The sequence below is a fragment of the Alosa alosa genome, chromosome 1 (genome assembly GCF_017589495.1).
Source record: "Alosa alosa isolate M-15738 ecotype Scorff River chromosome 1, AALO_Geno_1.1, whole genome shotgun sequence".
NCBI lineage: Eukaryota > Metazoa > Chordata > Actinopteri > Clupeiformes > Clupeidae > Alosa > Alosa alosa.
Genome location: NC_063189.1, coordinates 18282488 through 18308818, shown reverse-complemented (window position 1 = coordinate 18308818; position 26331 = coordinate 18282488). Strand labels below are relative to the sequence as shown.

Sequence of the window (26331 nt, the reverse complement as noted above, 5' to 3'; positions counted from 1 at the left end):
AGAGCTATGCAGTGCGCTGGCATGGGCATCTGTCGCTGCTCTTGATAAACAGCTTTGGCAGCGCCACCACTGGGGCAAAGGTTCCTCATCTAACCTCTTCTCACACTCACACACACATACAAACACGCACACAAACACACACGTGCACACTTCACGTGTGTGGATTCTCATAATGAACTCTGTGAAGGTGTAATGATTTACTTATGAAGGTTTGTTTTATGCCGTCCTCAACAAGACTTTAAGGACATGGCATCTCAGGGTGGCTCATCAGGGTGATCACTGGTCTGGATCTCATGAGATCTGTGAGCGCACAGGAGGCTGTGGAAGCAAGCAGAACACCTGCCACCTTGCCCAATCCAAAGTGGAGGACACTGTGCAGATTATCACTCAAAACTGTCAAATACCACAGAAGACTATCAAAGGCAACCACTGCCAACTTTTGAGACCACTGAGAGACAGTTATAGTCATGAGTGTATCAGCAGGGAAAAAAAGAGCAAAAAGAGCTTACACGTATTGACAGACATTTTTAGGGGCTTCATTACAGGATTACGACTACGATATTGATTTTCCTGTGAAGGTAGAGAGACCTTTGGAGACAATCCTCTCATTTGGCAATGGAGACATGTAAAATCCATCTCCTCTTTATCAACTCTGCATTTGTGAAAGCACACAAACCACAAAAAAGGAAATGCACTCCCAGTTTCCAGATGAGTTGCTAGGGAGATCTGTCCATGTGGTGTAAGGGGAACAGAATGCATTAGTCATTATTTGATGAAGCTCTCATTTCTGTGTGCCAAAGAGCAGTTGTGTACAGCTTTGTACAGCTCTGACCACAAGAGGGAGCTAGTCTGTGATAGGGCATAAAGATGTCTGGGATTTATGGGCTTCAACAAACAGGCAACAGACAGCCCTTGGAGGTGCCAACTGAGGGCTGAGCCTCTGATGAGAGGAGAAGGGTGTGTGTGTGTGTGTGTTAGGACAAGTGGTAATAAATGTTGGCACATCTGCGCTGCCAAACCATGACTGCCAAGTTGGGAAATGGCGTTACTTTAAAAAAGACAGGCATACCTACACCCACCTTCATACAAAGTGGTACACAAACACACAGACAAGACACACTATGGCTTTGGCTAGATTCACGTTACCAAGGTCACCAAGGAAGGGGCTGGCGTGTTTGTGCAAGTCTGCTGATCTGCAGGCGCCCAGGGACAAAGGCAGACGCAGAGCCTGGAAGATGTAGCCCCGTGCAGGTGAGCGCAGACCAGCCCACCGCCCACTCACACTGGAGGCCCCATCAGCCCCAGCTCCTCATCCTGCTGCTGGGCTCCACCACACTGCTCTCCACATACAGCATGACTAGCAGCCAACGCCTGGACACTCTGCTGCCCTCTGGTTAAATGGCCACTGATCACAGGCGATGGATATCCACGCCAAGGGCTGAGGCTCTGAGCCAGAGGCAGGGCACAAATGTTACTTTTTTTATCCCACAGACACTAATTGCATCCTTTCCCGGCAAACATTAAACTTTTTTTCCCCCATGGAACATGTATTGGTAATAAATAAGTAATGGGAGGATTTCTGATTATATTTTTTACAACAAAAAAAATCAAACTAAAAGAACAAAGAACATTAACACTGCGTTGGTAAAGAGACTGATTGTACAACTGAACAGTTAACAATGTGAAACCATGCACATGAAACAGAGCCACCCTTTAAATCCTCCCAGCATGTCTGGTGTGTTTCACCTCTGGGAAGACACAACAAGCTGAGAGGTTTGAAAAGCAGCCCAAAGCAGCCCTGTCCACTTGTTGACTATTCACACTTTTGATATCTCTGAGTAATCATTAGCTCCACAACGCAACAGTCTCCAAACAGTAGTGACAGCTGAGCAATTAAAAATGTTTCTCTCACAAAGGAGACTGATCCAGATTTTCCTGTTATTCCACCATTTGGGGTTGAGGATTTAAAAAACATAATAGGCCGTCAGACACGTACCATCCCTTGTGTGCAGTGAAGCAAAAACAAAAACAGGCTGGTCGAAAAGAAGCATGCTTCTGTGCCTCCCTTTCCCTTTGCATGGAGCAACAACTCAAGTCGATGCAGCGAGCAGCCTCGCAGCTGCCACCCATGTGCTTCCAGACCCACCCCACAGAGCACGGGAAGAGACAGAGAGGAAGAGTGCAGGAAAGAGAGAGAGAGATCAGAGAAAGAGAAAAGAGGGGGGAGAGAGAGAGAAGCCTACTCACCTCCCCAGTTGTTGTCCTCAGTGAGGGAGGAGAGGTCCAGACGAGGCACGTCCTCACAGCCCTCTCCAGGGTCCGAGCCACTGAGAGCCTCCTGGATCTTCATGGCAGGCGTCTGTGGTGAGTGTTTCCACACAGTCGAGAGAATAAAGGGAGAAGACGGGATAAACAGAAATTAGAGGAGAGTGGGGGCTGCGTGCTCCTTAAGTTCTCCCATGCACTGTCTGTGACTGCCTGGCTCCTCCCCTCAGCAGCCTGTCACAGGGGGAAGAGGCGGGACCAGCTGGGACAAGCCCCAAACCACTGCTGCTCGATTGGCTGGGGCTGCTGGCCAAAAACAAGTCCCTCCACCCCCCCATCTGTAATGTGTGTGTGTGTGTGTGTGTGCATGCACGCTTGTGACAATCTGCTCGTGTCTTTTAGTGAGTGTTTTTCTTTTTTCCTGCTTCTCTCTCTCTCTCTCTCTTTCACTCTCTTCAAATCTGCCTATGTTCACCGCTTCATTGCACCTCTAGAGTTGTTTGTTTCACTAGTGCGCGGTAGGAGGGAGGGGGGAGAGGGGAGGGAGAAGGCATAGGGAGAGTGAGCAAGGCAGAGCACGCAAAGCACGCAGGCAGGATTGCTTGGAAGTCCTACTCCCTGACACAAGCAAGCATACCTCTCTCTAGCCAGCCTGCTCTTTCTCTCACAAACACCATTTATCAATGTCTGTGCAGTAAAAAAAACAACTCTCTCTAAAATGTTTGCTATTCACTGATCACTGACCTACACTGAGTAATGTGTTTTTCATACCTGCTGTTTCCCCTTTCTCTCCCTTTCTGCTTTCTCTCTCTCTCACTCTCTGATCATGCAGGCAGGCAGGCTATGCTCACAGCCAGGACTCAGGAATTAAGCCCTGACCACGCTGGCTCACGCTTCCGCCTCTGCTGCATGGGCTGTGGGATGGGAAGGGCAGGGCAGGGGCTATTTTTGGACCAGATCAGATCAGATCAGAGCATTACCTGCTGGAAGCTAGTCACAAGTCACTCTCCAGCCCCGCCTCACCCTGACCATGGCCAGATAGCCCACTCGCCTGGACACTCCAACTCCAATTACACCATGTTACTAGCTCTTATAACCCGCCATGACTACCACTGCTATTATTAGCCCTACTGTACACACTGAATGCTATCGGAGACCCAGAGAGCCAACAGACGCAAACCATCTGGTATTTACAGTGAATGCACTAGTCATTTTTCTATTATTATGCCAGTAAGCAAGAGTCTGGGTATTGCCTTGTCTATGACTAACACCTATCTCTGGCAAAGACATCTGCTATATTTACAACACTGAGACTAATCTTCCATTCATCTTCATTAATTTAATGTGATCAACTGCGACTCCAGCCACACGCCCTCTCTTTCTACAGTATGTCTGGGCGACTAGGCGCGAGGGGTGGTTTGTGACATGGAGAATCACCACCACAGAGATGGAAACACAAGCTGCTGGTTCCAGCTGTCAACTACCAGATTCCTCATGTGGATGCTGGTTGTTTGAAGTAGAGCTATGCGCTATGCTTCTCAGCTTCTGCTCTGGCACTCACATGCTTGCACTGCGGCGACGGAAATTTCCTCTCCCACTAAATACTGACAGTGTTTACTCTGACTGTTTACTTGGATGTGGCATTTGGCGCACATCATGAACCCATATTGTACACTGACATACTGTATGCATACACATGGAAACTTTTAACCACAATAAATAAAAAAATCAACCATGAGATCACAGGTAAATCACACACACACACACACACAAACAAACACATTTACACAGCCATTTAGGACACAAACAAACAGCTTTGACAACCTACTGAACGAACCATTAGCACTTGCTCAGAGAGAACAATGGAGGCCATTTGACTTCAGTGAGCTCCTTAGGCAAAGCTCACGTGACGCACGGCCCAGAAAATTGTCACTGACTACACAAGCACACAATAATAACAGACAGACCCAACTTCGCCAATCCTTCACCAAATCCAAGTCACAGGTTAATCTGGCCTTGATGCAATCACAGTGTCAATGGCACCTCAGTGAGAACAAATTAATCAGACCATTGAAATGTTGTGAACTAGGCTAAAAAGAGGGGAATTGCTTAATAGTTAACTGGAGATTTTGGTTTCATGTATGACTGGTTTTTGATCACTTTAATGTTATATTAATGTAGGAAAACTATTGTGACTCATTTAGCAAATCATTTAGCAAATCAATTATTACAACTTTTTAGATTAGCTATGGAATTTAAGGGTATGACATTCAAAAGTGGCATGAGAGTTGCAGTATATGGCAATCATTTAAGTTTCAGTCATTATTTTGAAAAGACATAGAGCAAACCTAAGAAGCTCTCTCAGTGCACTAATTTGTGCAACCACTACAGACACACAAAGACCAATTACAGTCTTGTGAGGCTCGTTGTTGGGGGGTTGCCGGGGCAGTCCATCAGCTGTGGGGTAACAGCAAGCACTGCTTCAGTTTGTTCATTGCTGCCCCAATTACATAATCTCTACTGGTCATGCGTGGTACAGTTTCTCTGTGGGGGTCTGTCCTAAAACTGTTGTATTGCAATCTCTTACTGAGGTCATACATATGGAAGCAGACACACACACACCACATACACACGCACGCACACACAGGATTAAAAGGGATGAGACTCAGCCTGGGGTGCCTGATGCACAGAAATGTAGCGACTGTCGTCCCATGTGTCAACTCTACTGAGAATAAGGTGGAGGCCACAGATGTTGGTCACACCTTTGATTTTTGTATTTGAATAGTATTTAAACTCTGAAACCTATGCAGTCAAATTGGTAAACAAAGATTATACTTGTAAAGTATGAGATCATCAGTCTAAACAACCATGCCATCTGTGTGCACACTGCAAAAGCATTTTTAGGGAAGATAACCCAAACAACTTATCCATAAACATGCAGTATCGGCAGTGCTTTGATTACACTGTCCGTCGTAAGTCAAATCCAAACATCACTCTTAACTCATTGAGAACAACACCTCCTGTTTAATCTATACTGGATTTAGTCACCTTTTTAATGATTAAAGGCTGAGGTATTGAGTTGTTCCCCAGCGTTGCATGGACTTGGAGAGAGGTTGGTGTTGAAGTCAGTAATCTCTTAAGCCCCTGCTGCCTGCTGGAGTTGTGAGGCGGCATGTCTGAAGGGGGACAGTGGAGGCGGCGTATCGGTGGATGTATGGTATAGTACAGGACGCCGTGTTCTACTCACTGGAGCATGTGATCCGGTTACTAGACCATGCACTGACACACTGATACAGTAGGCATGCCTATGTATGAGCGAGAGAGAGTGTGTGTGTGTGTGTGCATGTGCGTGCATGCATTTGTGTGTGTGTGTGTGTGCGTGCGTGTGTGTGTGTGTCTGTGTAACTGTATGTGTGTGTGTGTGTGCACGTGTGTGTGTCTGTAATTGTGTGTGTGTTTGCTTCTCCAGTAAGGTTGTAAGGTTACTGGAGCTGATTCAAAGTTCCCATTTACTGTGCAAAGGACCAAAACGCCCCCAGCTAACCTTGTTTCAGAAATGATAAACAAGTGTCTTATAAACACAGTGATTAAGCCAGTCCAGTGTTTAGATGAACTAATTATACAGCACTCTTGTGAGACAAGTGTATAACCAAATCCAAGGCCAGTTGGTGTGTATGCTTCAATATGATGCCTGTCTTGTGCAGCACATTATTATTATGCCCTTTTTCTTTCAAAGGATTAAAGACAATTATTGGTGGCTAATTACTGAAATGCTCAGTAGGGCTGAACCGGGCAGGAGGACTGACGAGTCCAGTTGGAGTGGGCAGGACGGAGAGGGTGGATTTAAGGATCAGATGGGGTCACCCTGCTGCTACTGAGAAACATGGTGATGCCAGAGCGCCAGGCGAGCTGTGGCGCAGCAGATGGCCTGGCAGTGCCGCCCTGAGTCAGTAGTGGAGGAGGCTGGAGGTCAACCTCCACCCCGGCCATCTGCAGACCGTGTGTGTCCACTCTGGAGCAAGTCACTGTGTCACAGTACACACTTAACACAGAGGCACAGAGACGTGAACGCCCACGTTTAGACGCAAGCGCAAATCCACATGCACACACACACACACACACACACACGCATGCATACGCACACACTCAATATCCCACATGTTCACAGGGACAAACTATGTAAACAACCCTTTTAACAGTCACACAATGCAGGCACACACAGAGATATAACCACACACACGCCCACACACAAGCACACACACACGCACACACACACACAAGCACACACACATGCACGCACACACACACACGCACGCACGTCGCACACACACACACACAAACATGATAGCTGGAAAGCAGGCTGAGAGTCTGGACTGGCACTCGTCCACACACGCACACGCACACACACACACACACACGCATGCACGTCGCACACACACACACAGACATGATAGCTGGAAAGCAGGCTGAGAGTCTGGACTGGCACTCGTCCACCATTCTGGTTCCGGAACCAGGATGCTCACAATGAAAAACAATGGATCGGTTGGAGGCAATTCAGTCAAATTGTGTTTTTTGGAGTGCCGCGCCCTTTCAAACAGAGAATCTGTGTCAGAGGTGAACACCTCGGCCAAGAGAGGAATGAGAGGCTGCTGACCGCCTGCTCACACCCGGTCTGCTGTGTGGGATACTGTTTGACACTCCGTGGGGAAGCCTGGGAAGAGCATCTGTTGTGCAAGCTACTCCGACCTCCAGCACTGCTGTGTAACATGACTAATGCTGGTAGCACTGGGAGACTGCCTTCTTTTTTCCCTTTAGCAAAGCAAAACTACGCTTGTGGTAAACACTTGCTGTGGTGCTCACAGACAAACAATGCTGAAAAAGCCTTTCCTGAAACCTCAAATAGCCCCAAGAGAGGAGTTGGCAGAGTCAGTCCACATATTTCTGTCCAACAGCATCACATGCCAATGAAAACGGAAGAGCACGGAAGTGACAAGATTGTCTTATTACTTCTATATCATGTTGCACAATGCTTCATCATTGTGTCTGTGCATTTAAGGGGAGAATAAGTTGTTGCCTTTACAAATACAATATGTACCATATGCATGTCCCTCTAAACTAAATAATTCACTAAATGACAATATGTGAATACTGTTCAACAACATCAGCAGTAGAAAACCAGACGATGAACAGGATGCATCCTGTGCAAACAAGACAACGCCACGAAAACAAGAGGTGAACACTCACCTGTGCTGAACAGCTGTCTTGGTCTCTGTGATGTTCATCCCTGTGAAGAGGAGGGGAAAACTTCATGTCATTTGGGTTCCCAGTCATTTCACAGGCTTCTACAGGGCAGAGCGCTCAGAAAGGCGCGGAGTGGTTCTGGACCCAGTCGCCTTCTTATGTCTAAGTCAGTGAATGTGCCTCTCCTAAGCTATCAAGAATAGCTCTTTGATAAGATACAGGCACTCAAGCTATTAGAGGACAAACACAAGGTGGCAATCGTGTTGAACGCTTTACTGTTCTCAAAGTATGCACCAGTTCTCACAACTACATTACACAATCTCCTGTGTTTTCCACATCTCCTCTGTTTACATATTTCAAACTTGATGGGTGGATGTGATGTGGGTGATATGCTCCCATTCTATTTTACCAAGAGAGTTTTCCATAACATACCATCACACAGACATACAAAAAGACTGTTGTGTTTAGCCACATTCCTTTGCATCCCACACAGCAAGGCTGCAAGGTGCTGCTGTGTGTGTGTGTGGGGGGGTATTTTATATCTTCTGCTTCCGTGTGTTTTTGCAGGACTCTCACATGCAGTCGCGAACACTAAACTGAAGAGAGTGTCGTGCAGTACTCACCACACTTCTGAATATTCCATGTTCTCTGGTGAGACTGGGTCATGTGCCTTTGGTACTTTGAAACATTTATTGGACTGCAGCAGGAACAGAAAAGAGAGAGCAAAGGCAGAGTGAGATGACCTCAACCACACTAGAAATGTGGCCCAACAGGACAGGCCAAAAGGTAACATATTGCTGACGTGGTTGTATAATTCTATTTATAATTCCTATTCAATTAAGACTAATTATTTAACCATGTTTGGCAATGATTCACTTGTCCAGCTGAGGAAGGAGAGTTTTAACTTCAATGGAGGCTCTTCTCCATCTCCCTCTTTAATGTGACTGAGATGATAACTTGATTATGACATTAGAAGAGGAGCTGCAGTATGCAACAGGGAAAGCTCCCTGGTGGCACAGGCATAGAGTATCCGTGTATGTGATTTATAAATATCACTTTTGCAGCTGCACGCAACACGCAGCCAAGCTGAGTAAGTATGTTCTATTAGTAATTTTCCATTCATAAACAACTAGGCTATCACATATACACACACTCACATAAGTTTAATACCGGTGAGAAAGGAGAGGATAACCTCAATACTTTGAATGGTAATGCAAAAATGGCCAACACACACACACACACACACAGCTGTCCCGAAAATTGACCCTGATCTAGTCTGAGGTCTCATAATTCCCAGAGATGTGAACACCATGCCACAAATCTGCCATTGTAACACAAGGAAACGCACTAGCACCCAAAACACACACACACACACACACACACACACACACACACACACACACACGCACAACCAGTGAAACAAAACATGCAAGTCATGTCCTTTTGTACAGTCTTTTCAAGACATGATTTCCTGCAGTGTGTGGCCAACTGCTAGGCTTCAGAAGCAGCGGGCATGTCGACCACATCTCTATGTGGGCCTGAGAGCCCTCTTGGCAAAACCACAGGATCAGAGGGGAAAATAATGAACCTTGGGGAGTCTCATGTGTTCTGGATGACATCCTGCCATGTCTAAGAGCTGCTGTGGAGCAAAGCGAATGCGCCTATGCTGTTGCAGTTTTTTTGTCTGAATTTAGATGTCCTCGCACCACTCTTTTTCACCCATCCTCTTTACTTAATGAGCTGGTCATGAACCATTTGTTCTTCCTGGCCACACAAGATTACACATACTGTGTGTGTGTGTGTGTGTGTGTGTGTGTGTGTGTGTGTGTGTGTGTGTGTGCGTGTGTGTGTGTGTGTGTGTGTGTGTGTGTTTGTGTGTGTGTGTGTGTGTGTGTGTGTGTGTGTGTGTGTGTGTGTTTGTGTGTGTGTGTGTGTGTGTGTGTGTGTGTGTGTGTTGTGTTTGTGTGTGTGTGTGCGTGCGCGCACGTGTGTGTGTGTGCGTGTGTGTGTGTGCGCGTGTGTGTGTGTGCGTGCGTGTGTCTGTGTGTGTGTGAACGAGAGAGTGTGAGTGTACTTGCTCATGAGCACATGGAGAGAGCATCTCTTTCAACACTGTGGGCACTTGCTGTAGTACCATAGAAACCCGAGTGTGTGTGAGGGAAAAAAACACTGGCCAGTGGCTGTCTAAATCAGGATAAAAGCTTTGGCTAATTGAGGTGCCATTACACTGTTCCGCAATACATCATGTTCCACAGCCCTGCTTGGCTCCACATGATGCAACACACACACACACACACACACACACATCAGAGAGTTCTCATCAGTACACTTCTTTTATGGCATGAAGTGATTTCCCGTCTCCTGCCTTCCCGATTCCCACTCTCTGTCTACCCACGTCTCTCTCTTCCCGTTTCTGCACCCCCCCCCACTCCCCCACCCCTACCAACACAATCTACTTTCCAAAAGGAAACTGCCCTTGCCACCAATTGCTTGGCATTGGTCCCAGCCATTAGAACAAGAGGTATAAAAATACCCACGCATGTAAACAAAACAAAAACAAAACAAAACAAAAGCATGGTTTTGCAGCTACAAATTACCTGGGGTGAGTTCCCAGAAAAGGGTTTCACGGGTGAACAGTGGCCACCCTCAGAAAACAAGCCTCTCAGCCCTCAGTGTGGCGGGCCAACAAAACAATTAAGGACATTACCCTCACAAAACGCGTTTGTGTGCTCTCATTAACACATATTTGTGTTAATAACATATTTGTTTATCAATCACATCACTTCGTCTGAGAAATTGTAGCAGTGATAGTCTGTAGTCTGATAGTCTGAACAGTCTGTTTCACTGAAAATTCCACAACAATATGGCCCCTCAGAAATGATGATGCAAGACACGGTAATAAAGGCTTCTAAGACTGTCCCGTGGGTAGATAAGTGAGTCAGAGGTTGTAGGTACAAATACAAGCGGGTCAGAAATACACCATAACATAGCCTCCAGTCTGGACAAAGTGATTCATTTTTTTATTCTGAGGGTTTGCCTGTCTGGTCTGTATTCAGCGGTGCAGGAGCATTGCTGCACACCTTCTGTCTAGCAGACAGGTCTGCATCTCACTAAGGCTACCAGACAGTACAAGATGCCAGGGAGAGGGAGGGCATAGAGAAGAGCATAACTGAGGCAAACACAAGAAAAACATGGGCTAGAACAGGGTCAACCAAATTAGACACAGCAGATACAGAGCAGGAGAGAGAGAGAGATAGAGAGAGAGAGACGGATAGAGAGAGAGAAGTAGTATGTAGTGAGATGTAGTGAGAGAAGTAGAGAGAGTGGGAGGGAAAAAGCAGCAGAAAAAAATAGAGTAAAAGGTCAAGATCATTTAAGATCATGAAAAGTTAACAAACAGACAAGTAAGGGGCACAAAGACAGCAAAGAAAGAGAGAAAATGCCAAAGCAGTAGAGAGCACGAGAGAGGGTAGAGGGAGAGAGAAAGAGAGAGAAAGAGAACACAAGAGACAGAAGGAGGGAAAAAGAGAGTGAGGAGAGGGAGAGAGAAAGAGAGAGAAAGAGAACACAAGAGACAGAAGGAGGGAAAAAGAGAGTGAGGAGAGGGAGAGAGAAAGAGAGTGGAGGGAGAGAAAGAGAGAGAGTGGAGGGAGAGAGAAAGAGAGAGTGGAGGGAGAGAGAAAGAGAGAGTGGAGGGGAGAGAGAAGGAGAGAGAGTGGAGGGAGAGAGAAAGAGAGCGAGTGGAGGGGAGAGGCTGATAGAGAGAACCCACATTTGGCTGAATCATTCTAAAGCTAATGCGTAGGCTGTGAGACTCACCGAGGGGGGATCCTGGTTGTCCCTGAGTTCAGCCAGCGTGGGAACAGCGTGTTTGCTCTTCCTGTGTCTAGGCCCCTCCACCGAGTGTTTCTGGGCGTGCGTGTGTGTGTGTGTGCGCGCGTGTGTGTGTCCCAAGCTGTCCTCTCCGACACTGCCGTTATTGATAACTCCTATCGAGGGATTGTTCTCCTTGTTGATGCCTTCCCTGGAGCGAGTGGGAGAAAGCCAGATAGACAGAGAGAGATAGAGAAAGAGAGGGAGGGAGAGAGAGAGCAGGAGAGAGAAACAGATCTGCTTTTCAGATCACAGCACGGAAGGAAACCACCAGGAACTATTTATTTTCTCCTTTTTTCCGCTGCTCTGTTGGAGTATCCCTTGGGGACGTACTCTTGAGGGCACAGAAAAAATGACCGCATCACCCTGGTCACCACTACCACATATAAATACCCTAGAGAAGGAGAAAAAAACACCCCAAATATCAAAACACAACAAAGTTCTTATGACAACCCCCCTAATTCTGTTTGGACCAAAGTGTATTAAAAGGTCTAACACTTCCCGCTTAAGCCATTGTTTTTAGTGTGGGCTTGGCGGGACTCCATGACGTCTCTATCAGCAAGGATTAGTGGGTTACTGAGGCACACACACACACACACACACACACACACGTTTCCCCTCAATCTCACACAGACAGAGAGATGAGATCTCGAATGGGAACACACTGGCCATTACCCTGGACTGTTTTAGACAACAACCCAGCGCATTCCTACAGGACGCCGCCTACATCCAAAGATGCGGTCCCAGGTGGCCTCGCTTCTGTAGGTCTTTTATCTGACCCACTCAGCCACTAAGCTGGTGATAAGACAGGTCAGAAACGCACACACACACACACACATACACACACACACACACACACACACACGCCACGCACACGCACACGCACATGCACATGCACATGCACACACACTCTCACCTGTCTCGCTGTCTTTGGACTTCCTCTTGCTCACGCTGCTGACGTCGCCTCTGACGAGCTGTTGTCACGGGAGACGCCAGTTGACCATTCGTGTCAGGGTCGTCTGAACTTTGACCCCCATGCATGTGCACATCAAACAAATGCTGCTCAACCGCAGAGCGAATGGTCCTTTCCAGAAATCTGAAGCAAAGTCAAAAGAGGAAAAGGGGAGGGACAGATGAGAATGCAACAGGACAGATAGTGGTCCTCTCTTGCAAGGACAACAGCATCACGCCAGGCCCACTGGGCTTTTACTCTGATCATAGAGTATTAACACATCTGAGTTGAGAGAGTGGGTATAAGGTTAAGATCAGGGGTGGTTCTATGTAGTTTGATTTAATGAATGTACTTTTAAATTAGTTTGTTACTTACTGTGCTAGGTCAGGTCTACAATTATCTGGGGAGGTCTGAGAGCTAGAGGCAGAAAGAGACAAACGGGAGTGGACAGAGAGAGTAAGATGAACAGAGTGGAAGAGAGAGAGAGAGAGAGAGAGAGAGAGAGTCTGTTAGAGACATTGCATACTGTACATACAGTGAGTAGGCAAATTAAGCCTCTGTTGACAGTTTAAGCATCAGGCCCATTGGTCAGACTCCAGGAGAATCTCTGTCACTGTCATTCAACTCTAAGCTCTACCTCATATACACCCATATGAACTCATTATCTACCCCTCTTTCATCCCTGCAGCCTGTGTGTGTGTGTGTGTTTGTGTGTGTGTGTGTGTGTGTGTGGTGTGGTGTGGTGTGTGTGCACACATATGTGTGAAGCAGAGATGGACGGAGAGAATGTGGGAGATGAACCCTGGCAGCACACCTACCACTGGCTGGGAATGGCCCCTCCATGCTCACACACACACACACACACACACACACACACACACACACACACACATTCAGCAACAAGCGCTGACTTTCCAGTGTGGGGAATGTGAACAGTAGGGGGTGAGGAGTGGTGAGTGGGTCCAACGGGTAAGGCCTCACACACACACACACACACACACACACACACACACACACACACACACACACACACACACACACACACACACACACATACACTCACACACACACACAGAAACACACACACACACACACACACACACACACACACAGACAGACACACACACAAACACACACACACACACAACACACACACACACACATACACACACACACACACACAGAAACACACACACACACACACAGGCAGACAGACAGAGATACAAACACACAAACACACAAACATACACACATACACACAAGCATGCAAACCTAACACCCACACATACGGCATAAACACAGACATGCAGGAACACAGCAGGTGGACATGTACAATCCTGACATGATCTCTCCATGGGCCGACGTCTTTCAGACACCTGTCTGACCAGCTGTGTCCTAACTAACCCAGCCTCATTCTTGTACCACCGCCACACACGATTTCTCCTGTCCACCCTCAGTGGACATTAAATTACCCTGAGTCAACAGGCTCTAGCTATCAGGACTCACTCAGGACAGTGGAGCCGTGTGTTATGCAAGTGCATGGGCTGTCTGGGATTTGAACCCATGACTCCCAAATGGACTATCACTGCTCTTCAATACAACAGAGAAGGTGGTCTGGACACAGACGCCTAAACTCAACTTGACATTTAATACAATCTCTAGAGAATAAACAGGTATGAATTTTTCAACATCTGTAAATCTCGTAAGTGCTTGATCTTTGACCTTTGTGTGCCCCTTTTGGAGACATTTTCAGAGAGCCATCCATGGACACGTGATTTATGCCTGCAGGTCTGTCTGATGTCTCAACACAGGCTGACACTTGACATCACAACCTCTCTCTCCTGTTGTGATGAAGAGAAAGACCCGCTAGTTAAATGGCCTGGATGTTCAATGTCTTTGCAAAGACTGAAAAGATTTTTAACAGCTTGTCCTTGTAAAATAATAAAGACTCATTGTTTATTATGAATCCATCCCCCATATCATGCTCAAAATATACTGCTCAAAAAAATTAAGGGAACACTTCAATCATACACTGGATCGGTACTCTGACACTGTTTGAGTACAAGTAAAACTTTTGAGGCGAGTGTTTTATTTAGCAAGAACTGTGAGACATTCTGTGAATGTAGTTTGAGAATGGAGAAAAGGGTGGAAGGTTTCAAAAAATGTGTTTTAACAATTGTGGAAAACTGTAAGTGTTCCCTTAATTTTTTTGAGCAATGTATGCATATTTTTTGTAATTGTTTGTGATTGTTATGCCAGTGCCTCTTTTACATTACCAGTATGTTTTTATAATGGCATTCTTTGACATACAGTACTATTTATGATTAAATCTATAAATGTTGATCAGCCATTGACCCTTTTTCTAAGGAGAAGGTTCATCTGTGAATCTGTGAGTGAGCAGGGGTGACCCTGTGTTGGTTCACCATAAACACTGATGTTGACAGTGACACCACAGCTTTGATGAGGACTAGTGCAAAGGCAACAGATGAGGTGAGGACAGCAACAAGAGTGACATTCAGATGAAATGAAATTGCACAAGCCAAGGTAAAGGGGTGGACAGAGGGAATGGTGATGAATAGAGAAGAAAACACCCCCCCACACAGTTCAAGAGGGCGAGATAACGAAGACTGGCTTCATGTGTGCCCTCTAGATCAAGGCGATGACTTAGCAAGAACTCACAACCAGGCGAACGGACCGGCAAAGCCAAGTTGATACGAGGTAAAGAGGAATGTCGCTCAAGAGAACAAGAGAGGTGAAATATTGACCAGTTGTCAAGGCAGGATCTCCAAAAATAGGCATGACTTACATTCAGCAAAAAGGTTACTCACCAAAGATGGCTTAATGTGTAATGAACATGGCAGGCGACATTGTGACAGGGCAGTGGTATTGATTACAGTGAAAAAGTGTTGAGGTGAGAATCATTAACGCAGTCTCTTCCGCTCCGGCCTGACACCCACAGCAGTTAAGAGATCTTACATAACTACCCTTTCCTCTGTCCCTCCAGCAAAAACACTATTAGCACCACCGGGGAGTTCTTGTTCTTTCATAATTAATGCTAGGAATTTATGTGTGTGTGTGTGTGTCTGTGTGTGCTATTTGAACACACAAGCATGCAAACCTAACACCCACCCCAACACACACACAAACACACAGGCAGACAGACAGAAATACAAACACACACAGACACAAACATACATACATACACACCAGCATGCATACCTAACACCCACACATACAGCATAAACATAGACATGCAGGAACACAGCAGGTGGACATGTACAATCCTGACATGATCTCTCCATGGGCCGATGTCTTTCACACACCAGTCTGACCAGCTGTGTGTGTGTGTGTGTGTGTGCTATTTGAATTTCAAGATTGTGTATATCATTTTAACTCAATCCCTGTCCCGTTTCATTGAGACGGCACTTTTCTGTTCACAACCGGCTGCCGGTAAGAGTTGCAAAGAGATAAAGAGATACCTTCAGCTTGGCTGATGTTCAAGGTAATAATTGGGGGCCAAGCAGCGAAGCTGCGAAGGCACCCATTGTGTTTCTATCTTTTCTTATTATTATTATACCTTCTTCCGCCATGGAAGTCAATGGCAGCCCATAGAACCGTCTGGCAAAAAGTTCTGAAATTTGGCACACTGATTGGAGACAGTCCAATGATTCATGTCACCAAGTTTCATGTCAGCACCTTGAGCACTCTAGCGCCACCAACAGGCCAAAGTTGGACGTGCGTTCACGCACGTAACTTTTGACCTGTTGATCCGATTTTGAAAAACGAGGTATCGTTGGAATCCTTGGACCAAGCCGAGTTCAACGCACCCTATGACGTCATTTTCCGCCATGATGGATTTTCCGCCATATTGGATTTTAGTGAAAGTGAAACTAAAACTTCACAGGTCATAAATTTTGTCCGATCGTCACCAAACTTGACACACATGCTCTTCAGACCAAGCCGCACAAAAGTTATTCCTTTTCGTCTTCGGAACTAAAACCGTTCGCGCGTAACAGCCAATCGAAATTTGCGGCGAAGCCGCCAAACAGGAAGTGAGCTCATATCTCAGCAACCCATTCATCTATCATAACCAAACTTAGTCCATGGACTCAGGACCCAATCAGGGGGACGCCCAAGAAATCTGGTGACCTTTGACCTCTAGGGGGCGCTGTAATTAAGAAACATGCCTTTTGGCCTGTAGCAGCAATTAAAACCCATTAGTGGTGTCTGGTACTACTGTTGAAGGTCCTTAGGCCGACCCAAGCCAACTTGTGATGTCATCGTAATTGATTCGGCCGCCATATTGGATTAAATCAAAAACACAAAAAAGTTTTGGCAGGTCACAAATTTCATCTGTTCCTCACCAAAATTGGCAGAGACCATCTTCAGACCATACCTGATGAGTGCATTGCTTTCTGGAACAATTGACAGAAGCTTTGGCCTGTACCAGCCAATGGCAAAGCCGCCAAACAGGAAGTGATTTCATATCTCAGCAACGCTTTCATGTATCAAAACCAAACTTAGTACATGTACCTCAAACCACATCGGGAGGACGCTCAAGAAATTTGGTGACATTTGACCTCTAGGGGGCTCCGTAATTGACAAAAATGCATTTTGGCCAGTAGTTGCTGATGCTCATTATTTTGCAATGGAAGTCAATGGCAGCCCATAGAACCGTCTGGTAAAAAGTTATACAATTTGGCACACTAATTGGGGACAGTCCAATAATTCATTTCACCAAGTTTCATGCCGGCAACTCAAGCGCTCTAAGCCCACCAACAGGCCAAAGTTGGACTTGTGTTCACGGATCGTAACTTTTGACCTGTTGACTCGAATGGCAAAATGAGGTATCATTGGAATCCTTGGGCCAAGCCGAAGTTCAACACACCCTATGACGTCAATTTTTGACCTCTGTGTTTAAATCACAGCAAGTGTGATCATATCTCAGTCAATCTTTTATTTTGATGTGAAACTGATGACAGCAAGTTCCATCTAGTTCATTCTAATGTGTGCGTGCAAAGGGTGGGACGGGTGGGATGGGCAGGGGCGGTTGCGGCGGTGGGCTGGCTGGGGGAGGGGGCGGCGACACTCAGCCCTGGTTCAGCCCCACAAAATCAGTTATGTTTTGATGTGAAACTTGACCTTGTAACTCAGCCAATCTTGGGTTGTATGGCATGGAACTTGCTGTGACTGCTTAAGGCTATATGTCTGATGCAACGGCATTGACTTACATGGCAAATCTGGCCTGCTAATCTCTCTGCTTGGCCCCCTCATTGCTGCTTGCAGCTATATTTGGATTAAAGCTTGTGTGCGGTAAAGGTTAAAGTTCAGGTTATGGTTAGGGTCAGTTCATGGGTAATTAATTTACAACCGAGATTTGCTAAGCGTTTATAGAGTAAAAAACATTGTAAACAATGTAAACATTTGAAGTGATTAGATCTGTGATAGTTCAAATCATGACAATGATTACTCTTTACTCAGTGTTGGATTCTCACTAGCACTACCACCAATTGAGACAATGACTCACTTTCCCTGAACTACAGCGGTCCCTTACTGCAATACTCTCTGTATAAGGGGGTCATACACGGGTGTTTTGGCACTTTGTATTCATACTCAGTCAGAGCACTATCGTCTGTTGGGTCTTTGCTTTGTCCATATTTAGACTGTTATCGGTCCAAGTTTCCGGAGAGGCCACTGACTGGCAGACATGAAACGTGCTACGGCTGCCAACAACAGGAAGACAGTTTGACAATTCTACCAGCACCAGGATGATGGCCTAGTTAGCAGATCACAGTGAGGCTCATAATCTGACATTTGAGTCACATTCTTCAGAATGCTGTAGTAGGCCTCTCTGGTTTCCAGTTAGGGGTTGGTCAATTCTGGAAGGGGGAAGGCCACCAGTGACCAGAGAGATGGACAGTGCCAAGAGGTGTGTGACGCTCTTAACTAGAGGTGGTGACAGAAAGGAGGCCTTGACATATACAAACAGACAGAGAGCCAAATGGTAAGAGAGTGAGGCAAGGCCAACAAGAGAGAGAGAGAGAGCAACAGAGGGTAGGAGAAAGGACTAGAAAAGAGAGAATGGTAGATACAGAGGAGGAGAGCAATTCAAGAGTGTGAGAAAGGTGAAGACGAGTACATGAAGGGGGAGATGGAGCCTTTAACGAGTGAACCAGACTGGGAGATAGAGTGAGAGGGGAACATGGGGGAGAGAGAGGGAAAAAGAGACAGATAGGCAGGCAGGTGGTGAAAAGTCAAAGATACAAAGATAGAATAACAGAGATATCTCTGTATTTGTGTGTGTGTGTGTGTGTGTGTGTGTGTGTGTGTGTGTGTGTGTGTGTGTGTGTGTGTGTGTGTGTTGACATGACATGTAAGCTTTTATAGACCATTTATCATTACAGAGCTAAAGTCACAATGATGGCCCTTGATCATTACATAACTGTCCTACCAGTGTAAAGGAACAAAATTAAATTAAACACACTGAACAAGCATTGAAAATTCACAGACCAACGGCCACAAATACCCTCTGCCAGATGTGGTCAAGGTAAATTATACTCTTCCATTATCCTAACTCCACCAAGCCTCTGAAAACCAACTGAATACACACATCTTCAAAAACAAGGATGAGTGGACACTACTACTAGCACAGCAAGGGGGAGCGCACACACAGACTAACGAGGAAAACTCAATAATACATCCTAATTCGCCATGACATACATACAAGGTCAGGTTGCTATGCTTACAGATAATATGGATGGAGCGCTACGCTAACCCCATGAAAGAAGCATTAACCCTGGATGTTTGTGTAGAGTAGCAGTGAGAGTAGTAGGTCATTACTTGGAGGACAGTCAGTCATAAATCCTCCTCGAAATGGGTCAGTGCATTCTAATGACATGGCTAGAAAGCATGGTGGAGGAAAACAAGACTTTCACAAAACAAGTTTCACAAAACAAGACTGCCTATACTTTAAAAGTGTAACCATGTGGACTTACTGCAACCAGAACCACCAGGAATACCTAGACCTGTCTGTAAAAACTACTAATGATAGTGGCCTTAACAGACCAGTCACAGTTGTGGCTGAGCAAGGTATTTAAAGTCTGTTGTGCTTTGTAACAACAAAAGCATTTCCACATACTTGTTGACAGATCCTCAGTAATGGAGAAGAGTAACACACTGCAATTTACTCCAAACATGCACACACACATACACACACACACACACACACACACACACACACATACACACTTGACACCCACATCTAGACATGCACATGCTCACGTACACGCTCCAAACATGCACACACACATACACAGGCGCTCCAAACATGCACACACACATACACACACACACACACTAGACATGCACATGCTCACGTACACGCTCCACATGGAGCTAAAAAAAAAAAAAGAAAAACAGTGCAAAGAGGGTCAAGGGGGAATAAAAGTGGCCTGAAAAACAAAAACATATGAAATGAAAAAAGATAGTCAAAACAAAAACACACCTACGCATTACAGGACACACTATTCCCCATTGTTCCTGGTTGTCCCACACCACCAGACGTCAAGTTACAGAAAATATACTTCAGCAGTCCGCACCATGAGGCATTCAGGTAATCCCAGGCCTGTTACGCCATTCTGAAGTCAGTATTTTAGGCTGGATTGGGAACGCGCACTTCTTTTGTCAACATGCTTATTATGATCAAGAGGTGTGCTGATCTGGTCTGGTCAGGGGCCATTCCCCTCCAGACTGGAAGTGGATTAGTCTGTTACTGAACCTTTTGATGTGTGGATGTGACCAAAAGCAAGTAGGCAGCGGGCCCAATCCGACCAGAACACTGTGTAGGAGAGAGGAGAGGAGAGGAGAGGAGAGGAGAGGAGAGGAGAAGAGAGGAGAAGAGAGGAGAAGAGAGGAGAGGAGAGGAGAGGAGGAGGAGAAGAGAGGAGAAGAGAGGAGAAGAGAGGAGAGGAGAGGAGAGGAGAGGAGAAGAGAGGAGAAGAGAGGAGAAGAGAGGAGAGGAGAGGAGAAGAGAGGAGAGGGAGAAGAGAGGAGAGGAGAGGAGAAGAGAGGAGAGGAGAAGAGAGGAGAAGAGAGGAGAGGAGAGGAGAGGAGAAAGGAAAAGAGGAGATGGAGGGAGGAAAAGAGGAGATGGAGGGAGGTAAAGAGGAGATGGAGGGAGGTAAAGAGGAGATGGAGGGAGGACAAGAGGAGATGGAGGGAGGAAAAGAGGAGATGGAGGGAGGTAAAGAGGAGATGGAGGGAGGACAAGAGGAGATGGAGGGAGGACAAGAGGAGATGGAGGGAGGACAAGAGGAGATGGAGGGAGGATAGGTATGCATCATGGGGCTGGGGCTGAGCCACAAGGTGACAACCTCACATGGACGTCACGGACATAGAGCCATGTGTGTTTGTTTGAGCGTGCTGGTGTGTGTGGGTAGTCAAGCATGTGCTTGTGTGTCTGACTCTGTGTGTGTGTGTATGTAATCATATGCTAAAGCATCCCCAAAACAGGAAATGATGGCATAAAGGCTGGGGGAGTATGGAAGTAGAAAGAACTGGATCTCACGGGGCAACACAGACTGAAGTGACACCCTGCTGTCATGTGTGTAGGGCCAGGAATTTCTCTGGAAGAGATTATTTGCTTCAGCATATTCAATGACTTGCAGTGGCTGCAGAGTGAAATTGTGTAACTGTTTATGTTATGTACAACTTCCTGTCTGTTTTACACAAATTACAGTTTGCACAATTTGCGCACCACTCGTGCATCACCCTGTTATCCTTTCTGTCTCACACTGGTTACAGGCACTCCATTCATCATGTGGATATTTCTAACCAAGTGTCTGTTCCCCATGAAGAGGAAGTAGCTGCTCTGTTGTTCTCCATATTTCTGTGCAGTTTGACACACACACACACACACACACACACTCTGTCATTTCTACAACTACACCTCCACTCACTCTTCCTCTTTCACTTACTCATTTCTACTTTCTTCAGTCTTTCATACTATTCTTTCCTACTACCTTATTTCCAATTCACACCAAGCATGTACAGTCAATGCACACATAAACAAACCAATAACACAGGGCAGGACCTACCTCACGTAGAATGGGGATATTGGTCTCTCTTCCTCCAGGGAGCTGTGTTGGGGAAAACAAATAAACAACAGGTTACGCTGTGATTAGGCTTTGTCATGACCTAAACAGCCTTGCTGTTGTTGGGGTGATTTTTTTCCCTCTTCCACCTCATATGATCCTGAAACTGTTTTTCAGAGTGCAACAAAAACTGGGGGGAGGCGTTTAAAAAAAAAAAAAAAAAAAAACGCCTTTTGTGTGTGGAACAATGAGCACCTAGCGCCACAGTCCAGCGCCTCTGTTGTGGTTGTCTCCGCTAATTATTCTGACTGGCACTCTGTCGAGCCGAGAGCAAAAATATAGTGTGCACACACGTACACACCCACACCCACTCACACATACTGGCACTCTGCCAGTGACACATGATGAAATTATGCAAGCATAAAAGAGGAACTTAATGTCTACATTGCTTAATTTCCACATACTGACACTCTCAGATCGGATATTTCATAAGAGCCTACGTTAATGCAGCAATCTGTTCAGTAAATCAGGCAAAGTAAAACATCTACCAGATGAATTAGCTGATATGATCTATGCCAAACTAATTTGCTAACAGTTTTGCTAAAAACTTGTAATTATCATGAATGCCAAGAAAAATATGCAATTACAATGTACGACATAACCTATGTAAAACAAATACATTTACGAAATATGACCATAATGGAGTGGACTTGATTTACAGTAAGACCCTGCTGTGTCTTATTGCTGTGTGGTGCATGCAGAGTGCTGAATGCTGATACACTGCATTATGGAAACAAGCAGAAACTCAGTATGTCCTGTTATTCAACACCCTCAGTAGAAACCTTGACGCGGTCATTTTCTTCATACATTAGCTATGATTTATGTGGCCTTCTAGCTAAACCCAACACAGTATTCAATGAAAGAGTGAGTCTCAACAGCTTACAGTAGCTGAGCTGTTTATTCTTACTGGAGGATGTGTGGGCTACTGTTCATCCAAGCGTCCCAAGGCCAGACAGCACATTTTTATATTCCATACACAATGGTGCTACACACTGACATGATATAATGCAGTACACTTGAGAAAAGACAACTGAGAGAGATATTAAAAATGTACATAATAGCTTTGTACATCACACCAACAAATAAATTGTCTTAGAAGCAGGTAGGCTCCATCTTTTAGGGATGCTTCCTGTGGCAGCCTCAGCCACGCCTCCTGGTCTGCTGCAGCTCGGCAGGACCCCAACATTCTAATCAGCAGCTGTCCGCAGTGTCGGTCCACCGTAAGGGACTTGCCTGCCTTGTGAATTCAGACATTTTAAAAGCATTAAATTGCCTAAAAGTAATTCAATGCTTTTAAAAAGGGTTGCTTTCAGTCACTCATTGGGAATCAATGATGATGTTACCTTAGGTTTTTGATGCTGGTGAGATCTTCTTTTTTGTTATTTAGAAGAACTTGCTCTTTCTGCTCACTGATCTCCTTTGTTTGGATGGAGCAGAATAAGAGATCATGCATTTGGCTACTTGACTGTCACACATATGTACTAAACTAAATATAGTTTGCTAATATTACATATATGTAAAAAGACAAAATCTCAGTGACACTAACCATGGTTAAGTGCCCAGTGATAGTGAAAGATGAGAAGCTAGATAGGTAAATGGACTGATATCAGGCCATTGAAAGTTAGTGGTGATTTTATAATACATAAAAAAACTGAGGGTTCATGAGTTCCATGAGTTCTACTTCTACACTGAATCATGAGCAACAAACACAATCACGGACCGGATTTGACCAAACAAATGAAAACAAGAATCAGTTCACTACTTCTTTTGTAGGATATAGATGCGGTACATGCCGCAGATAAACCAGCTTAGGGCCCTATTGATCCCGATTAGCACATTTCAGTCATTCACAGGGCCACAGTGAAACAATGGCGTTAACAAAACTAAGCTGCATTGTTGAGCGGCCCATTCACTGGAGTCCCGTTCTGCTGGCCTTGGCCAGTCACCCTGGGGCAGTGCAGGCAGGTTCTCCAGTGGGCTGTGTTGTAACACCAGGGGCGTGGAGGAGAGAGAGAGAGGAGGAGGAGGCAGGGGACTGGTGCGGCCCGCCGGTGGGTATGTACTATGGCTCAGTGCTCCAGCCTCGTCGAGGATTTAGGGCCCATTCACACAGGAGCCAAGAAAACAAGGCCAAAGTTCAAGCCCACTAGAAATGCTCACGGCATCACATGTCGGCACCTCTGGAGGAATGTGGGGGAGAAGGTGTGTATGTGTAAAAGGGGTGTTTACATGTTTAGGAGAAAGTGAATGGGAATGTGTATGTGTGTGTGTGTGTGTGTGTGTGTGTGTGTGTGTGTGTGTGTGTGTGTGTGTGTGTGTGTGTGCCTTTGCCTGAATGTATACAATGGAGCTCTATTCTGCAGACAGTAAATTGCAAAGGAAATATTTACTTTAGTTTGATAATGTAATTAATATACTACTTAGGAATTAATACTTGCCTATGCCTGTTTTTATTATCAAAACAATGTGAGTTATGTTTAAGTTTCTTTAACTTTCTAAAAATGTAAACCATCATTTACAACCTTTCTGGACTTCTCTAGAAATCAGGTGTAAGGTACCAGGCACATAATGTGGCATTTCACAACCCAGCTTGTGAATTCAGAGCGAATCTGGACAAGTGTTTTTTTTCCTTCTCACTCACGGTGCTGTTACATAGTCTGGCCCAAGTATTAAAATAATATGTGTGCCGTCATGAATTACAAAACAGAAATCCTTCCTTCCTATCACCTGACAGAGGGAATTAACAAAGCCCTTTCACAAAGTTTTAGTTAACACAGGTGAGCAGTGTACGCCAGACCAGACTTCAACACACCCCTAGTTTGTATTTGACAAAAGTGTTTTTTCTTGTTTCTTGTCCTCAAGGTGCTCAAATTCCAAATTTGGTAGAGGTCTCTCCTTTCTGATCCACTGACCGTGACCTTGTAATGAGTATAATAATGTGATTTAAGAGGTGCTTGTAATTCGTAGTGTGATCCATACTGACAAAAGTTTACATCACTCTTAGTGTGGTTCCCAACATCCAATTTTCACAAATGTTGGTACACACACACACTGCAGCATACTGCAAAGACACATCCCACTTTTTTTTTGAAATCACATAAAAACATTCCATACACTACATCCAGACAAAAGATGACAGTACAAAGGGTAGTGTGAGCAACATCGGTAAGCATTTGACCTATTTCAATGCACATACTCTATTTGCCTATCTAGAAGAGAGCTAAGATTGTGCCTCAGCCTAATACAACAGCAGGCCCACCGAGACAGGAAATTGACCTGCGAGAGCTTGGAAACTGGGCGAACTGACCCGTGAGAGCCTGGGAGAACTGACCCACAAGAACTTGGAAATTGGGCAAACTGACCCACAAGAGCTTGGAAACTGGGCGAACTGACCCACAAGAGCTTGGAAACTGGGCAAACTGATCCACGATAACATGGAAATTGGCCGAACTGACTCGCGAGAGCTTGGAAATTGGCCGAACTGACCTGTGAGAACTTGGAAACTGGGCAAACTGACCCGCGAGAATTTGGAAATTGGGCAAACTGATCCACGAGAACTTGGAAAACGGGGCGAACTGACCCGCGGGAGCTTGGAAATTGGCTGAACTGACCCACGAGAGTTTGGAAATTGGCCGAACTAACCTGCGAGAACTTGGAAATTGGCCGAACTGACCTGCGAGAACTTGGAAACTGGGCAAACTGACCCGCGAGAACTTGGAAACTGGGCGAACTGGGTTGTGTCCCGCTGTACCCTCTACCTCTCACTCTGCATTAAAATTCCATAAAATGAGACTGGGTAAGAAGGATGAGGCTTGCCACACATTCCCGGAATGCTTGTACTCTAAGTCCAACAAAAGTACAGTACAGCAAATGGCTGGTAAGCCTCTCTGAGCTGGCTTGTTAGTGCCGTACCTACGCAAGCCGGCGGTTTCAACACCACATGTGAACCGTCACCATGGAGGGATGGCGTCGGCCCTGCAAGAGTAATGAAGTCACAGCCGCGGAGCACTTGCCCCGAGTGGGGGGTGGGGGGGTCGGGCTACTGCGGTGCTAAGTTTGGCTTTATAAGAGAGTGAGGGAAACCTTGAGCACTGGTAGAGACCCCAGGCTGCTGGGGTCAAGTCCATGTGTATACACTGTCCTAAGGACAAAGCTAAATCTGTACATAGGTTGTTTTCTGTGTGTCTGTGTGCGTAAGCGACAAGGAGAGAGAGAAATAGCTATACGTTTGTGTGTGCGCGTGTGTGTGTGTGTGTGTGTGTGGGTACGTATGTGAGAGTGTGAAATGAGTAGAGGCTCTGGTAGGGAATGTGTATGCGTGTGTGTGTGTGTGTGTACTCTCAGGTATGTGTTATGTGTGTGCAGACTCTAATCTGGCTGATAACCATGGCCACACAGCAGCTGTGAATAAAGGTCCTCGTTGGTGTGAAGACAAAGCAAAAAGAAAAAAATATTTTTTTCTGAGTGCTCACTTATGCCTTCAAATGTTCAAAAAGTGTTTTTTACCAATAGATGTTTTTTTTACATTCATATGAACACTTGCATGCCCAATACATGCCCAGGTTCACAGTAGTCAATGCACAGTCATAGGTGTCCTTATCAGGCAGCAAGCCAAGCTTAGTGTAACTGTACTCCAGACAGCCTTGCAGCTGTCTCTGTGGCGCAATTGGTTAGCGCGTTCGGCTGTTAACCGAAAGGTTGGTGGTTCGAGCCCACCCAGGGACGCAGCTCTTTTCCAAGAGATAGGGCTTCCAAAGGAAAAGCAGGATTACTGCAGAGCCTCATATCTTCCTGGAGGTTCTGTCAGCTGTCCGCTCCCTGAAGTACAACAAGTCACCTGGCTCTGAC

General features: G+C 45.7%; 1 protein-coding gene and 1 non-coding gene across 4 annotated transcripts in view; one reads left to right on the top strand and one right to left on the bottom strand.

The window, feature by feature from the left end:
• fam13a (family with sequence similarity 13 member A) overlaps positions 1-26331 on the bottom strand; it is a 63992-nt gene that overhangs the window by 11637 nt on the left and 26024 nt on the right. For all 3 annotated transcript variants that reach the window (XM_048242314.1, XM_048242322.1, XM_048242330.1), the window contains exons 8-14: positions 21427-21468; positions 12707-12748; positions 12296-12475; positions 11326-11530; positions 8130-8203; positions 7510-7549; positions 2248-2359 (exon numbers count right to left, since the gene is read on the bottom strand). In XM_048242314.1, coding sequence (XP_048098271.1) covers positions 2248-2359; positions 7510-7549; positions 8130-8203; positions 11326-11530; positions 12296-12475; positions 12707-12748; positions 21427-21468 — 695 coding nt within the window. The remainder of the gene's footprint in view (positions 1-2247; positions 2360-7509; positions 7550-8129; positions 8204-11325; positions 11531-12295; positions 12476-12706; positions 12749-21426; positions 21469-26331) is intronic.
• trnan-guu lies at positions 26135-26208 on the top strand. Its single transcript has one exon. It is a non-coding gene; the product is annotated as a tRNA-Asn (tRNA).